Raw genomic sequence first — 18,068 nt, forward strand, 5'->3', positions numbered from 1 at the left:
GCAGTGAAAGGGTTGAAGCAAAAACCTTGTCCATGTACCCTCAACATCTGAAGCTACTTGCTTCTCACTATTCAAATGTCCTCTCAATCACCACTCTTCCACATATCTCACCAGTTATACTTTATAATACAACCACTCCCTTCTGTCCCTCTTGCCTTTATATACCAGCATACAGTACATTCAGCCACTTCTCTGCAGTACATAACAATGCCAAGTGGCCTGATTAATCAATTAAACAACCACTGTCACTCCTTTTCTTAAGAGTATCAACTGCTTTCCCACACACACACACACACATTGCCATATTTTATCTTAAAGACTTCCTAATCCAACCTCCTCACTGTTGCCTGCATCTGTTCTCACAATATTCACTTCCTCTTAAAAACAATATCATATTTGCTCTTCAGTTCATCTACACTCTCATCTCATCTTTCATCTTCCTTACTTCTCCAGAGTTTGTACCTTTCTCTTGTAAACTTTCCAACTGTGTACATTCCTTTCCATGCTCCTCACTTCTCTCTTTCACCATTAATTCTCATACATCCATATTTCCATCTTTTGCATGCTACTCACTTTACTCTTATAAGTAAGCACTGCTTCTCTAAATACCTTCCATTCCTTTCATTTACTCGCATCCTATGCCATTCTTCACTCAATCTCTCAACATCTCAGCACAAAAGCCTTTTTCAAGCGTGCTCACAATATCATATAAATCTGAACTCCTCATCATTCAGTTTGCCCTGATTAATATGCAAATTTATGCCCCAATATCTAATCATTTCCCTACCCCCACTGGAGGTACTTACAGCATCAGTATGAAGTTTTATCATACTAACAAGAAAGTGTCCCCACACAAACAAATGGGGGAGTGATAATGTCCTGCACACACTAAATGTAGTGGGAGAAAAAACCAAAGTAGGCTTGAAAGTCAAGTAAAGGGGAACAAGATTAATACCATAACAATGAACCATGTCTTACAAGGAAAGATTAGAGGTACTCCAGCTAATCTTTCCATAGTGTGGGGGGCTCCAGAATGATAGTTTTAAAGATACAAGCTTCATTTAATGATAAAAATACAAACATTCTACTCAAAGCATACTATGAACCTGTAACAAAAACTAAAGGGCAAAAGCTTAAGGAAAAAGATTTGTCACCTATGTATGGAAAAACTTCTTTTCATAGTTAATGTATCTCTTGTTATAAGAAGAAATGACTTTAGAGACTGTATCTAGTAAAATGCTTTTATATAAAATTCTACAGAAACATTCTTACCTTCTGAATGCAGCGTTTTGTTCTGCTTAAATCCTTGCATCACAGCCTTAATTTCTCCGTCATATGTGGTCCATTCGGAGATGATTCTCTGGGCAGCGTCCAATTTGGCTTCCTTAGTCATGGGATTGTTACACTGAAAATATACAATGTATTTGCTTTGTTGCACTTTGAACAATTACCATTGCATTCTATATGTATCCTTTACCTTGTGCAAATCATTCCTGTTTATTCTGTCTATCTATATAGCTGAAGCCTGTTCCCAACTGTAACTCTCTCAAAGGGGTGGCCATGTCAACAGAGTCTCCATGAGTTGTGCCTCACCCTTAACAGACCACTGGAAGAGGGCAACTCTAGCACAGTGTTTGCAAAGGCTCCTACTTGATGTTCCTATCCACTCCTACCTAATGTTCCTATCCACTACTTCTACCTATTGTTTCAACCTAATGCTCCTACATAAATGTTCCTATCTACTACTTCTATCTACTGCTCCTACCATTTTGCCAAAAGGCACATAGTGCTCATGGCAGGAAAATCTAGAGTTACAAAGAATGAGCTCTGAGTCAAGTGTTGAAAAGTGTTGTGTGTGACAAGGAGAGATTGTATGTTCAGGGAAAGAATGTCAGTAGTCCACGTGTAGGTGAGGCTGAAAAAAACCCCAGAAAAATGCAACTTGACAACCAGTGATGGCCCACAAAGTCGTCACTAAACCTCCTGATATCCAAGCAGGCAATACTGGTAATATACCTCCCTGACAATGGCTGCTTGTTAATTACTATCCCCTGTTTCTTATTTTGATCACATTCTGTTACAATAACTTTGCTTACTCTGGTGTCATCAGAAATAAAGACAGACTGAGGATGTGTGGATCAGGTGTTTGCTTTGAAAAATGTATGTGAGAAATACTTGGAAAAGAAAAGCAAATGGATTTGTATGTAGCATTTATGGATCTGGAGAAGGCATATGATAGAAATGATAGAGATGCTCTGTGGAAGGTATTAAGAATATATGGTGTGGGAAGCAAGTTAGAAGTAGTGAAAAGTTTTTATGGAGGATGTAAGGCATGTGTACATGTAGGGAAGAGAGGAAAGTGATTGTTCTCAGTGAATGTTGGTTTGCGGCAGGGGTGTGTGATGTCTCCCATGGTTGTTTAATTTGTTTATGGATGGGGTTGTTAGGGAGGTGAGTGCAAGAGTTTTGGAAAGAGGGGCAAGTATGCAGTCTGTTGTGGATGAGGCAGCTTGGGAAGCGAGTCAGTTGTTGTTCGCTGATGATACAGCGCTGGTGGCTGATTCGGGTGAGAAACTGCAGAAGCTGGTGACTGAGTTTGGTAAATTGTGTGAAAGAAGAAAGCTGAGAGTAAATGTGAATAAGAGCAAGGTTATTAGGTACAGTAGGGTTGAGGGAAAAGTCATTTGGGAGGTAAGTTTGAATGGAGAAAAACTGGAGGAAAAGAAGTGTTTTAGATCTCTGGGAGTGAATGTGGCAGCGGATGGAACCATGAAGCGGAAGTGAACCATAGGGTGGGGGAGGGGGCGAAAGTTCTGGGAGCATTGAAAAATGTGTGAAGTGGAGAACGTTGTCTTGGAAAGCAAAAATGGGTATGTTTGAAGGAATAGTGGTTCCAACAATGTTATATGGTTGCAAGACGTGGGCTATAGATAGAGTTGTGTGGAGAAGGGTGGATGTGCTGGAAATGAGATGTTTGAGGACAGTATGTGTTGTGAGGTAGTTTGATCAAGTAAGTTATGAAAGGGTAAGAGAGATGTGTGGTAGTAAAAAGAGTGTGGTTAAGAGAGCAGAAGAGGGTGTTTTGAGATGGTTTGGTCACATGGAGAGAATGAGTGAGGAAAGATTGACAAAGAGGATATATGTGTCAGAGGTGGAGGGAACGAGAAGTGGGAGACCAAATTGGAGGTGGAAAGATGAAGTGAAAAAGATTTTGAGTGACTGGGGCCTGAACATGCAGAAGGGTGAAAGGTATGCATGGAATAAAGTGAATTGGAATGATGTGGTATACCGGGGTCAATGTGGTGTCAATGGATTGAACCAGGGCATGTGAAGCATCTGGGGTAAACCATGGAAAGTTTTGTGGGGCCTGGCTGTGGAAAGGGAGCTGTGGTTTCAATGCATTATACATGACAGCTAGAGACTGAGAGTGAACGAATGGGGCCCTTGTTGTCTTTTCCTAGCGCTACCTCGCGCACATGCGGGGGGATGGGGTTTTTCATTTCATGTGTGGCGGGGTGGCGACGGGAATGAATAGGGGCAGATAGTATGAATTATGTACGTGTATATATGTATGTCTGTGTGTGTATATGAATGTATACACTGAGATGTATAGGTATGTATATGTGCATGTGTGGACGTGTATGTATATACATGTGTATGTGGGTGGGTTGGGCCATTCTTTCGACTGTTTCCTTGCGCTACCTTGCTAACGCGGGAGATAGCGACAAAGTATGATAAATAAATATAAATATATATATTGTACATATGTCCTCTGTTCTTGACGCTACCTCGCTAAAACGGAAATGGCGAATATGTATGGAAAAAAATTTTCACATGCATAAGTTCAGTCCATTGACAGCACATTGATGCCGATATACCACATCGTTCCAATTACACACCTCTCCCCAATCACTCAAAATCTTTTTCACTAATTCTCTCCACATGTTCAAACCATTTCAGCACACTTTAAGCTTAAGCTCTCTCAACGACACACTTTCTATTAACACATCTCTCTTAACCTTTCATTATCATACTTTTCTGCTGTTTCCTAAGTTAGCGAGGAGTACCAGGAACATATGAAGAAAGGCCTCATTTGTTCATAACCATTCTCTAGCTGTCATGTGTATTGCACCAAAACCACAGCCCCTTATCCACAACCAGGCCCCACAAACCTTTCTGTGGTTTTTCCCAGCTGCTTCACAATACCCTGGGTATGTCCACTGATAGGACATTGCCCAATGTATACCACAACACCCTAATTCATTCTATCCTGTGCATGCCTTTCATCCTTGTACATGTTCAGGCCCAAGCACTTAAAATCATTTTCATTCCATCCTAACATCTCCAATTTAGTTTCCCCCCTTTCCCCTTCTGATAGAAATATTCTCTTTGTCAATCTCTCCTCACTCATTCCCTCCAACTGTCTTCATCATTTCAGCACAATCTCTGGTTCTCTCAATGACTCTTCATCTTGTAAATACATTTCTTTTTCTTTCATACCTGTTCCCCACTTCCCACATCAGTGCTAGAGACAGACAGAGGAATGGACTTATTTGCTACATCCACTCTCTAGCTTTCATGTATAATGATTTTTTTTTTTCCATACAAGTTCACTATTTCCTGTGTGAATGCAGTAGCGTTCAGGACAAATGACTGAGTCTTTGGCTCCCTCAGTTCCATCTTTTGGAAAGTAATGCTGAAGGGAAAGATTTCCAGCCCTACACTCCCATCCCTCTTAGTTGCCTTCTATGACATGCAGGAGAGAGGGAGTGTGTAATTAAAATCAATATTAAATTGTTTTCATAAATATTATTTTCTGCAATTCAATAAATTCTGAACTGTTCACTTTATACATCTGACTGCTGAATATTAACCTACACTGAAGGAAAATCAGTTCTTTAAAAAATAAGAAATAAGTATAAATACAATGCATTTATATATCCGGCTCACCAAGTCAATAATCTTCGCAGTCTTCTTCGATATGTCATCACACCAAGTTTCACACCAGAGCCAATCTTGTGGGAGAGACTTTATGCGCACTTGATGTACCATGTTGTTCGGAAGGTCCTGAAATATACACAAGTTGACTTGCACAGTTCCAACAATCATTTCGCTATACTACATGTAGAGTGTAAGAATTATAAAAAGCAAAAATAATTGAGGAAAGAACCTTGAAAAAAGGACTAAAGAATAAAAACAATGAAAAATCATAAAATTATTACATCAAACAGTAAAGAGAAAACCTTGATGTAGGCATATATATGCAATCTTTTCATCCTCAGTTCCCAAAATATGAGTCTATCTCATCTAGGTAACTTGGCGCAACCTAGACGGTGCCTCAGAAAGAGCTATAATTGAAGGTTCTTCCCAAGAAATGATCAATCTAGGGAGGAAAACAAAGTAGAGTAAGATATTTGTAGAAAACCTGAATAATACTGAAATAGACTGATAAGAAAGATTTTTCAATTTAAAACACCTACCCAGACCTTGAAGCCATATGGCTCATGAGATACATTTTGTTCCCACTTACTAATGATTAAGCATCCTAAAGTTATTAACAAACTGTAACTTTAGTTGATGGTGCACACGCCATACACGGCAACTAATCAAGTATATAATTCATAGATATAATTACACAGCACTAATCATAACAATCAATACCTACATACTTTAACTAGCCCCTCAGATCCTCTCCCAACTGCAGAACCTGACCAACATACCCAACACCTGTCTATGCAGAGATTTCACTGCTCCCAATCTACAAAGTTCCACAGATGCACCCAAGATCCCTGATGTGAATTACTAATAATCAACTGTAACCTTTTGACATCCTTAACTTACAAGACCTATCAAATATGATTTCAATCTCACCTGAGTTGTTACACAATAAAAACTCCCTCTGACCACATTCCCATTCTGATAACTCTGCACCTGCCCCAACCAACTCACAAAGCCATCAAAAAAGCATTCATAAACAACAGGAAAGTTGACCATCTGCATTCATAAGTACATGGAATCTAAGCTCCCAAAACTTCACACTATAGGTGGTATCTCACCTCTAAATCATGCCATCTGACATTAAATCATATCATGACCAACAAGAAAAATAACCCAAACTTCCCACAAGTCCAGACTACAGGAACTTAAGAAACCAGTCAAACAAAATCACTGACCATCAACAGAAATCAAAGAACAAATACAAACTCTTAACTAGACCATCACTAACCAAATCACTGAAATGATAATATCAAACTAGAACCCTTCCTCAAAACAATGAACCATTTCAGCAAAGCCTTTCCAGCTCTCTCAACCATACTCTTCTTATTATCACATCTCTCTCACCCTATCATTTCTTTAGGTCAACTCTCCTCTCGTCCCATACCATCCTCAAGCATTAAATTTTCAACACTTCCATCCTCTGCCAGACTGATTAATTAAAGGCCTATGCCTCACATCCATACAAACTGTTGGAACTATCACTCACCCTATGGCTTACTTCAGCTCCCATGCTTTCATCCACTGCCATGTCTAGTCCCAGGTATCCAAAAACACCCCACTTCCTCTGGTTTCTCTCCATTCAGACTCACACTTCAACCAATCTCTCTACCCACTGCCACACTTAATAACCTTACTTTTATCAACATAATTTTCTCCTTTCACACACACTACCACTCTGAAACCAAATTCACCAGTTACTCAACCAAATCTTTCACCTGAGGTATTCCAAGCCCTATCCCCTACCATTTCGAAATTCATATAATAATGGGATTCAGCATACTAATTAAGATGAAATAAAAGAACTCACCTGATCTAAGTTGGAGAGCGAGTTTGGATCCTGTGATAAGCCCTGATATTGACCTCTAAGCCTATCCCCAGCAGCAATACGACGAAATTTCTTTAAGTCTACCACAAAAAGAGCTGAAATGTGGTATTTCCGTCCTGCTAAGTGATTTCTCCAATATCCTTGTTTCCAAAACCTGTAAGAAACAGTTAACAATATATCAGTAACTGAATATCATTTCAGCAGTTCTTTTGATGGCCCAACTAAAAGACCAGCTGGCAAAGGGCATAATACTCTATGCCAAGTTTATGATCTGCCTTACAAGACTGATACTGATGTTCATAGATGGTAGAATTTCCCCATCTCTCCCTTCTTGTAAACCTAGTGATGCCAAAGACTTACCTAACACCTGATGGTCTATATGTGCTAATCAGATCAGGCTTTTCATCAATAGTGTTTTGCTGTTGAATAATTTTGTCACAAAAAAATCCTGTACAAATGGCTGCTGCTACTGAAGCCTCAATGAAGCCTCAAATACTTTTGCAGCTGCAAACAAGAATGAACAACTTTAGACTTACATAATCATAATTGTAATGCCATATCATGGATAATCTACAAAGCAAACACATTAAGTATAAAAAATGATTCTGCTTATCGTTTTTACCATTATGTGAGGCACCACAGTTTAACCTCACGCTAAATGCATACCTTTATGGCCATAGTTATGATTGTCTGGCTAGTGCAATTCTGCAGTAAGGTGTATAAACTTTCTCTAAGTATCTCTAAGTATCTGACTTTTATATGCCAGAATCAAACTATTTATACTAAAGTTTAGATAGCCATGCCTTAACCTTCTGGGAAATGTTGAGCATATAAAATTCCAGAGGAGTTAAAATAATCTTACCTAAATCCTTCAATCTCTTTACGAGACTCACAGAAGGGCACAAAACCATATGGAGCTCCATCAAGATCCTCGCTATTCAAATCTTTGATATCAGCTCGCACAACCTGCAGAAATTAAAGCTCATAATTATTCTATTTCTTGTGCTACCCCGCTAAAGCAGGAGACAGCGACAAAGCAAAATAAATAAATGAATAATAAATAAATCTCCCCTACCCTTTCATTACTTACTAGATCAAACCACCTCACACCAAAAATTGTCCTCAAACATTTATGCATGTGGATCTGTGGCATGGGTGTGTCATGTCACTATGGATGTTTACTGTACTGCCAATTGGTTGAACTACGGTATATAAAATGGTCTGGGCCAGGGATAGGTCTGTGCCACCAATCAATAACACAAAATCACCCCTTTTACTTTGCTATATTTCATCTTATACAAGGGTTTTGCCACCTCTTCTAAAACATGAAACCCCTTACTGTAAAATACCTTTCCCACAATGCACACAAATACACATACTTATGCACCCATACACACCTATACAAAAACCATATCTGTCATAATACCTACTTAAAAAAAAGTCAGAATACATTCCAAAGAGGTTTTACTGTACTTCTAACAGAAGATATTCATTCCGTAAGTCATCTATCCAACAAACATTTTATCATGTTTACCTGATCAGCATCGACAAAGATGATCTTTTTAATGTCCAACGGAAAGAGAACATCAAGGAAAAGGATCTTGTATCCCCATATTATCCTTTGCTTCTCAGTCTGCTGATGCAACCATCTTGGCCATTTGTACTGGACAAGCTCATATTCAAAGCCATATTCTTTTGCCAACAATGGTAATGCATCCTAGACAAAAACAAAATACAGAAAGGAGACAATAACCAAAATATTGTATGTCAGGACATATATCTCACAAAGAAATAAAGTTTTACAAAAGAGATCTCAAGAACCAAATATTAGCATTTCATATTCTGAGATAGAATTTACAATCAAAGAAATATATATCTGCATATGAAGAACTGATCAGTCACTTTATACAAAGCACATCACATGATTTCACTATCTATATACTTATATTTCTCAATGCCAGTTCCAGTGATTTCATAAAAAGTTTTTTAATCAAATTTGATTCAATGATTCTTTTCTATATAATTACCTTAAAAGTTGGAGAAAGGAAATTTTTTAGAAACCAAAACTTGACTGGAGTTTCCGTATGACGTAGAACGGACACCATCATGATGCGCAGGAACCGCTCATACAAATGCCCTGAGGCTACAGAGAAAATGTTCACCGTTTCATCCTCATCATCTTCTGTTTTACCTGAACTAAAGGTGCTGTAACAGTTTCAAAAACTTTGCATTAAAAGATAGTAACACATGCACAGTGACATAATCTATAATATAACATATTATCTTAGAATAAAATACCTTCAAAAAAGTCAAACATGACTGACATAAAGTTTATTTCAAACTTCTGATAAATTCTATTTCCTTCTGCAATCTTTCTTATATTTTCTTATGCCTATCACATCAGATGAAAAAAAAAAAAAAGCAGAAACAATTATAGATTCATTCTTCATTTTGTCCATCCTCCAAACTCCAACCATACTACTAAAATTAACCATCTCTCTTGCTCTCATTTTTCTTTCTACATAAGCTAACTAATTTAAACTAGGGTTTCACAGCAATACAGTAGCACTATAGCACTCTCTATAGTTAAATAATTTCCATTCATTAGAGCTTTCTGTGATATCCTTTTAATTTTTCTCTCTGGTATGACTCTATTTTCAATTTCTGCATTCATACTATTATGATTCTATCCTTACTAAGCTTTACTTTTAAATATCTAAACACATCCACAGTTTACAGTTTTTCTACAAGTAAATTAATCTTATAATTTCACCTTCCTTCCTTTCAAAGGTTAGCATACTTACTTTAATTTACATTCACCATCAGCATCCTCCTCCTATATAATCATCAGACTGGGCCACCACTCTAAACAGTTCTTACTCTAATCCAGCTAAAATCACTGCATCACCTGCATTTAACATATGAGGGCTCAGTGATCCTGACTATGACACATTCACAGGCCATCTAGGGTCAGGTGCATAGGTTCAAATCTGGTGAGGCAGTGGTCCACAGTCAACCCAGCCATTCATCCATCCCAAAGGGGTTGGTCAATAAAATGGGTACCTGGCTCAGGTTAGGGTAAATATATGTATATTCAATGTTAATGAGATGGCCTTGATTATGGCCTCAGTTGCCCATATCCTCTATTTTAAAAAAAAAATCCATTTTGCTGTAGCTATATATCACATTGCTTTCACCTCTCATTCTCTTCTCATGCAATGCCCCATCCATAACCACTGTGGTATTACACACCTTTGATGCATTTCCAAATTGATCTCAACCACTCACAAATTCCATTATAAATGCTCTTAAGAACATTCAGACAACTTCCATACAAACCATTGAGCAAATGAATCAAAGAATACAAAATATATGATATGAATTGTGTCTAAAATATGTTTTGTGTGTTCTGAAAGATGGAATAAATCAATGAATACACAATACACAATGTAAATTGTGTATTAATTAATTCACATTCACATCGCATCAATTCACATTTCATGTGCTCTGGCATAACATCTGTATCATCTTTCATATTGAACAATAATTTCCCCAATGTAACTCATCTAGAAAAAGGAATTTTAATACACATAGATCATGAAATTTCTAACACCTACAGTGCTCCTCGACATTCATGGTTATGAGCTGACTGCAATATGTTAATAATTACATGGAACATGTTGAATCTTTGGTAATGTTCTGATTTTTACTATCATCTTTATCATTAATATCATCATAATTATCACTCATTACTATAATCAGTACTCAAATATTATTTCAGTATTATCATCATCTTATAATCCTAAGTAACATTTCTAAAGTGGTTTCTGTAGCTTCAAGGTTGTGCTATACTACAATCTGCTGCAGATTTGGAGTGAAAAGTCCTTTGATGAGATTGTACTCCAATGATACAACCTTGACAAAATAGACTTTTCACTTAACATATACAAAAGCATATATACCATCTAAAGACTCTACACTTCATCATTTCTTAACTGAAATATGAAAAGGATGGAGAGACAGAGAAATAAGAAAAAGGATAAACAATCTATATATGAGTTTTGGTGGGAGCAGGAAATATGTTGTTTTACAAGGGGCAGGATGTAGCTGTTGGGAGAGATAAGGGAAGCTAAATAGTTGCAAAGCTCAGCAATGTTGGGAAAGAAACATACATCACAATGGCCCACCCTTGAATTGCCAACAACCACATATGTTTCATGTGATGCAACTGTTGGCTCTGTATCACATGGTCTACTATAAGGGTATGCTTCCAAACAAACTGAAATCAATAAACTAGAAAGAATCTAGAAAGCTTCACAAGGAAAAGCACAAAAACAGAACAACTGATAATCATAAAATATTTGAAGAGTTCATGCTTTCTAGCCTTGAAAGACAATAACAAAGATACATGACAGACTATGCATAGCAACAGAATGAAGAAATTAGTGGCAATATGCAAGAACTAAAGACATCTCAACAAAGAAACAATAATCTAGTTTCCAATAATCCTATGGAATATGTTTTAAAGATTTAAGAAGGTACAAAAGGGCCCAGCCAAAAAGATGTTAAGACGAACATTCTGTGAACTGAAATTGAATAAACCTATGGAATTACCACAGAAGGCCATAAAAGAAGGCTGGGAGGTTTATCATGAACTGCCTCACAAGAACCTAAGGTAATATTATGCAATGTGTGTAGTGGCAGAGAACAGCAGCACTGTTAACAAAGCAAGGTATGTAGTGAGCATTATGTGCTAAACTTGCCTAACAAAATCTCATCTAAGGTGGGTCAGCAGAAAACAAAAATGTTGCAAAACAAATAAGATACATGGCAATCACTATGGACTAGCCCCATCTCATAAAGACTCTCATCATAGTCTATCTATCTATATCTCTGATGCCTGTTCTAATTGGAGCTCCCTCAAAGGGGTAGCCATGGCAACTGTCTCCATAACTAAAGAGCTCCAGAGCTGCTTCTTAGCCTTTAGTGTCTCATCCTAAACAGGCCACTGGCAGAGGGCAAGTCTAGTGCAGTGTTTGCAGAGGTTCCTACTTAATGTTCATAATGACTACTTCTATCTGATGCTCCTACCCACTAATTCTACCAAATGTTTCTACCTTATAATCCTGCCTAAATGTTCTTCCCTACTATTCTCCCTACTGCTCCTACCATTTTGCCAAAAGGCAGGGCTAGTGCATAGTGCTCATCATAGGAAAATCTAGAGTTATGAAGAATGAGCTGTACGAGTCAAGTGTTACATATGACAAGGAGAGACTGTATGTTGTGAACAGAATGCCAGCAGTCCACATGTTCGTAAGGCAGAAATAAAAGACAGATACCTGGGTCAGCAGAGTGCAACTTGACAACCACTAAAGTGCTGGCTCACAAAGCAAGTGTCACGAACCCTCCTGATACCTAGACGGGTAGTACTGGTAATATACCTCCCTGGTTGTTAGCTGTCTACAACTACTACCTAAGTAATGTGAATATGAAATCTCTCTCTCTCTCTCTCTCTCTCTCTCTCTCTCTCTCTCTCTCTCTCTCTCTCTCTCTCTCTCTGTTCTAACACCTATTTTGTGAGCCTATACATTAAACTACTTCTGTCTATAAGCATTTCAAATGCACTGTTCTTAAAAAAAACATTCTATAAAAGAAATATGATATTTCACTTCAAAAAAGAATGAAGCTCTAAACAAATTCATAATCATGCACAAAAATATCTTATACCTGAGCCAATGAGTCTTAGCAAGAGAAAAACCCTCCTTAAACAGGACACGCCACTCTTCAACTATGGGCCCCACAATAGGCATGCTTGTAAAACAAAACAAAAAGTAAATTATGCTAACTTGGTTGTTCCCATTCATACAGGTGTATTGTATGAATCAAGTAAATCAAATTTCATTGCATTAATACTTGCATTAAACTGATACTGGCAAACAAATATCTATAATGAAATTAAACAAAAAATGAAATGCTCATTAGTAACATACATATCAACATATACATATACAGAGGGCAAAGTGTTGTCAATGGGCTGAGCCAAGGCATATGAAGAGGTCAAGAAAAAGTACAGAATGGTTAAGATAAACAAAAAGAAACTAAGAGGATATATATATATATATACATATATATATATATATATATATATATATATATATATATATATATATATATACATATATATATGTTTATAGTTGTGTTACTGGAGTGATAGTTTTCATACATGGTGTTTTGACAAGAAAATAGTGAAATTGGAGAAAAATGTAGCTTAGACATTGAAGCTTATTGATACAGTGGTTAAATGGATGAGAACTGCTATTGACGTTTGTGTAAATAAATTATACATTTCCTTTTTCCATAGCCAGAGGTTGAACCATTATGTGACATTCATTTTTTCATTCATTTCAAGCTAGAAGTTTCAGTTTTCTAAATTGTTTCTTACATTTTTCATATGTATATATATATGTATGTGTGTGTGTGTGTGTGTGTGTATATGTGCGTATGTATGTGTATGTGTGTGTATGTGTATATGTATATATATATGTATATTATCCCTGGGGATAGGGGTGAAAGAATACTTCCCACGTATTCCTCGCGTGTCGTAGAAAGCGACTAGAGGGGACGGGAGCGGGGGGCCAGAAATCCTCCCCTCCTTGTATTAACTTTCTAAAATGGGAAACAGAAGAAGGAGTCACGCGGGGAGTGCTCATCCTCCTCGAAGGCTCAGAGTGGGGTGTCTAAATGTGTGTGGATGTAACCAAGATGTGAAAAAAGGAGAGATAGGTAGTATGTTTGAGGAAAGGAACCTGGATGTTTTGGCTCTGAGTGAAACGAAGCTCAAGGGTAAAGGGGAAGAGTGGTTTGGGAATGTCTGGGGAGTAAAGTCAGGGGTTAGTGAGAGGACAAGAGCAAGGGAAGGAGTAGCAATACTCCTGAAACAGGAGTTGTGGGAGTATGTGATAGAATGTAAGAAAGTAAATTCTCGATTGATATGGGTAAAACTGAAAGTTGATGGAGAGAGGTGGGTGATTATTGGTGCATATGCACCCGGGCATGAGAAGAAAGATCATGAGAGGCAAGTGTTTTGGGAGCAGCTGAATGAGTGTGTTAGTGGTTTTGATGCACGAGACCGGGTTATAGTGATGGGTGATTTGAATGCAAAGGTGAGTAATGTGGCAGTTGAGGGAATAATTGGTATACATGGGGTGTTCAGTGTTGTAAATGGAAATGGTGAAGAGCTTGTAGATTTATGTGCTGAAAAAGGACTGATGATTGGGAATACCTGGTTTAAAAAGCGCGATATACATAAGTATACTTATGTAAGTAGGAGAGATGGCCAGAGAGCATTATTGGATTACGTGTTAATTGACAGGCGTGCGAAAGAGAGACTTTTGGATGTTAATGTGCTGAGAGGTGCAACTGGAGGGATGTCTGATCATTATCTTGTGGAGGCTAAGGTGAAGATTTGTATGGGCTTTTCGGAAAAGAAGAGTGAATGTTGGGGTGAAGAGGGTGGTGAGAGTAAGTGAGCTTGGGAAGGAGACCTGTGTGAGGAAGTACCAGGAGAGACTGAGTACAGAATGGAAAAAGGTGAGAGCAATGGAAGTAAGGGGAGTGGGGGAGGAATGGGATGTATTTAGGGAATCAGTGATGGATTGCGCAAAAGATGCTTGTGGCATGAGAAGAGTGGGAGGTGGGTTGATTAGAAAGGGTAGTGAGTGGTGGGATGAAGAAGTAAGAGTATTAGTGAAAGAGAAGAGAGAGGCATTTGGACGATTTTTGCAGGGAAAAAATGCAATTGAGTGGGAGATGTATAAAAGAAAGAGACAGGAGGTCAAGAGAAAGGTGCAAGAGGTGAAAAAAAGGGCAAATGAGAGTTGGGGTGAGAGAGTATCATTAAATTTTAGGGAGAATAAAAAGATGTTCTGGAAGGAGGTAAATAAAGTGCGTAAGACAAGGGAGCAAATGGGAACTTCAGTGAAGGGCGCAAATGGGGAGGTGATAACAAGTAGTGGTGATGTGAGAAGGAGATGGAGTGAGTATTTTGAAGGTTTGTTGAATGTGTTTGATAATAGAGTGGCAGATATAGGGTGTTTTGGTCGAGGTGGTGTGCAAAGTGAGAGGGTTAGGGAAAATGATTTGGTAAACAGAGAAGAGGTAGTGAAAGCTTTGCGGAAGATGAAAGCCGGCAAGGCAGCAGGTTTGGATGGTATTGCAGTGGAATTTATTAAAAAAGGGGGTGACTGTATTGTTGACTGGTTGGTAAGGTTATTTAATGTATGTATGACTCATGGTGAGGTGCCTGAGGATTGGCGGAATGCGTGCATAGTGCCATTGTACAAAGGCAAAGGGGATAAGAGTGAGTGCTCAAATTACAGAGGTATAAGTTTGTTGAGTATTCCTGGTAAATTATATGGGAGGGTATTGATTGAGAGGGTGAAGGCATGTACAGAGCATCAGATTGGGGAAGAGCAGTGTGGTTTCAGAAGTGGTAGAGGATGTGTGGATCAGGTGTTTGCTTTGAAGAATGTATGTGAGAAATACTTAGAAAAGCAAATGGATTTGTATGTAGCATTTATGGATCTGGAGAAGGCATATGATAGAGTTGATAGAGATGCTCTGTGGAAGGTATTAAGAATATATGGTGTAGGAGGAAAGTTGTTAGAAGCAGTGAAAAGTTTTTATCGAGGATGTAAGGCATGTGTACGTGTAGGAAGAGAGGAAAGTGATTGGTTCTCAGTGAATGTAGGTTTGCGGCAGGGGTGTGTGATGTCTCCATGGTTGTTTAATTTGTTTATGGATGGGGTTGTTAGGGAGGTAAATGCAAGAGTTTTGGAAAGAGGGGCAAGTATGAAGTCTGTTGGGGATGAAAGAGCTTGGGAAGTGAGTCAGTTGTTGTTCGCTGATGATACAGCGCTGGTGGCTGATTCATGTGAGAAACTGCAGAAGCTGGTGACTGAGTTTGGTAAAGTGTGTGGAAGAAGAAAGTTAAGAGTAAATGTGAATAAGAGCAAGGTTATTAGGTACAGTAGGGTTGAGGGTCAAGTCAATTGGGAGGTGAGTTTGAATGTAGAAAAACTGGAGGAAGTGAAGTGTTTTAGATATCTGGGAGTGGATCTGGCAGCAGATGGAACCATGGAAGCGGATCATAGGGTGGGGGAGGGGGCGAAAATTCTGGGAGCCTTGAAGAATGTGTGGAAGTCGAGAACATTATCTCGGAAAGCAAAAATGGGTATGTTTGAAGGACTAGTGGTTCCAACAATGTTGTATGGTTGCGAGGCGTGGGCTATGGATAGAGTTGTGCGCAGGAGGATGGATGTGCTGGAAATGAGATGTTTGAGGACAATGTGTGGTGTGAGGTGGTTTGATCGAGTGAGTAACGTAAGGGTAAGAGAGATGTGTGGAAATAAAAAGAGCGTAGTTGAGAGAGCAGAAGAGGGTGTTTTGAAGTGGTTTGGGCACATGGAGAGAATGAGTGAGGAAAGATTGACCAAGAGGATATATGTGTCGGAGGTGGAGGGAACGAGGAGAAGAGGGAGACCAAATTGGAGGTGGAAAGATGGAGTGAAAAAGATTTTGTGTAATCGGGGCCTGAACATGCAGGAGGGTGAAAGGAGGGCAAGGAATAGAGTGAATTGGAGCGATGTGGTATACCGGGGTTGACGTGCTGTCAGTGGATTGAATCAAGGCATGTGAAGCGTCTGGGGTAAACCATGGAAAGCTGTGTAGGTATGTATATTTGCGTGTGTGGACGTATGTATATACATGTGTATGGGGGGGGGGGGGCCATTTCTTTCGTCTGTTTCCTTGCGCTACCTCGCAAACGCGGGAGACAGCGACAAAGTATAATAAAAAAAATAATAAAATATATATATATATATATATATATATATATATATATATATATATATATATATATATATCTTTCTTTTCTTTCACACTATTCGCCATTTCCCGCATTAGCGAGGTAGCGTTAAGAACAGAGGACTGGGCCTTTGAGGGAATATCCTCACCTGGCCCCCTTCTCTGTTCCTTCTTTTGGAAAATTAAAAAAAAAGTGAGAGGGGAGGATTTCCAGCCCCCCGCTCCCTTCCCTTTTAGTCGCCTTCTACGACACGCAGGGAATACGTGGGAAGTATTCTTTCTCCCCTATCCCCAGGGATGATATATATATATATATATATATATATATATATATATATATATATATATATATATATATATATATATATATATATATATCAGAGACAGTGGGAGTAATGAGAGAAGACCAAGAAGGATGGAGTGAAAGAGGATATAGTTATCAAGGCCTGAACATTCAGAAGGGTGAGAAGCATGCATGGGATATTGAGAACTGAAGCAATGGGTTGTCAATGGGCTGAGCCAAGGTAGATGAAGTGGTCACAGGAAAATATGAAATGCTGTGGAGCTTGGCTATGAACAAGGATTCTGGTTTTGGTGCATTAAACAAGAAAGGTGAAGAGAGGGATTGAGCAAAAGGGCCGTTCTTTGTGTGCTCCTATCAGTAACTCGCTAATGTGGGAAATGGTGCAAACATGAAAAACAAGACAGTGATTGAATGAATCATTAGAAAAAATAGAAAAATTTCATACTGTGCCCACCAAATATAAAAAATAGTGTGCTGAAGCTTGAGGGGTGCAAATGAGGATTCTGTGTTAATCAGACAACATGGCAAAAGGGTCTATCTCTTTATCTGATACCCAACTGTGAGCGGATGTCTTTGCTTCTAACCATCTATCTATATCACTGATGCATGTTCCCTCTTGAAATTTCCTCAACGAGGTGGCCACAGTAAAAAAGTCTCCATAACTGGTGAAGTCCAGTGCCACTTCCTAAACTTTTAATGTTTCACCCTTAACAGGCTACTGACAGATGGCAACAATAGTTCTTTTTTTATACACAATCGCTGTTTCCTACATCAGCAAAGTAGCACCTAGAAACAAACGAAGAATGGCCTATCCACTCATATACACATATATATACATAAACGCCCACATCCACACAAATACATAACATACACATATGCAGATATATACATACATACACGTACATATTCATACTTGCTTGCCTTCATTCATTCCTGTCGCTATCCCGCCCCACAGGGAAAACAGCACCGCTATCCCCTGCTTCAGCGAGGTAGCAACAATAGTTATAAAACAATAAATGAATTACTATTTTTCTTCATTATACATATGGTAGACCTGACATCACTGAGAAAACATGA

At 38.6% G+C, this 18,068-nt stretch overlaps 1 protein-coding gene across 6 annotated transcripts in view; it reads right to left on the reverse strand.

The window, feature by feature from the left end:
* Uggt (UDP-glucose-glycoprotein glucosyltransferase) overlaps nucleotides 1-18,068 on the reverse strand; it is a 73,946-nt gene that overhangs the window by 1,780 nt on the left and 54,098 nt on the right. For 3 of the 6 annotated variants that reach the window (XM_071693370.1, XM_071693369.1, XM_071693368.1), the window contains 7 exons: nucleotides 12,551-12,634; nucleotides 8,851-9,028; nucleotides 8,358-8,540; nucleotides 7,686-7,789; nucleotides 6,806-6,977; nucleotides 4,951-5,067; nucleotides 1,273-1,405 (listed from right to left, as the gene is read on the reverse strand). In XM_071693370.1, the coding sequence (XP_071549471.1) occupies nucleotides 1,273-1,405; nucleotides 4,951-5,067; nucleotides 6,806-6,977; nucleotides 7,686-7,789; nucleotides 8,358-8,540; nucleotides 8,851-9,028; nucleotides 12,551-12,634 (971 nt within the window). The remainder of the gene's footprint in view (nucleotides 1-1,272; nucleotides 1,406-4,950; nucleotides 5,068-6,805; nucleotides 6,978-7,685; nucleotides 7,790-8,357; nucleotides 8,541-8,850; nucleotides 9,029-12,550; nucleotides 12,635-18,068) is intronic. The other 3 variants (XM_071693373.1, XM_071693372.1, XM_071693371.1) reach the window with 1 other exon arrangement.

This window comes from Panulirus ornatus, chromosome 55 (genome assembly GCF_036320965.1).
Source record: "Panulirus ornatus isolate Po-2019 chromosome 55, ASM3632096v1, whole genome shotgun sequence".
In the NCBI taxonomy this organism is placed as follows: Eukaryota; Metazoa; Arthropoda; class Malacostraca; order Decapoda; family Palinuridae; genus Panulirus; species Panulirus ornatus.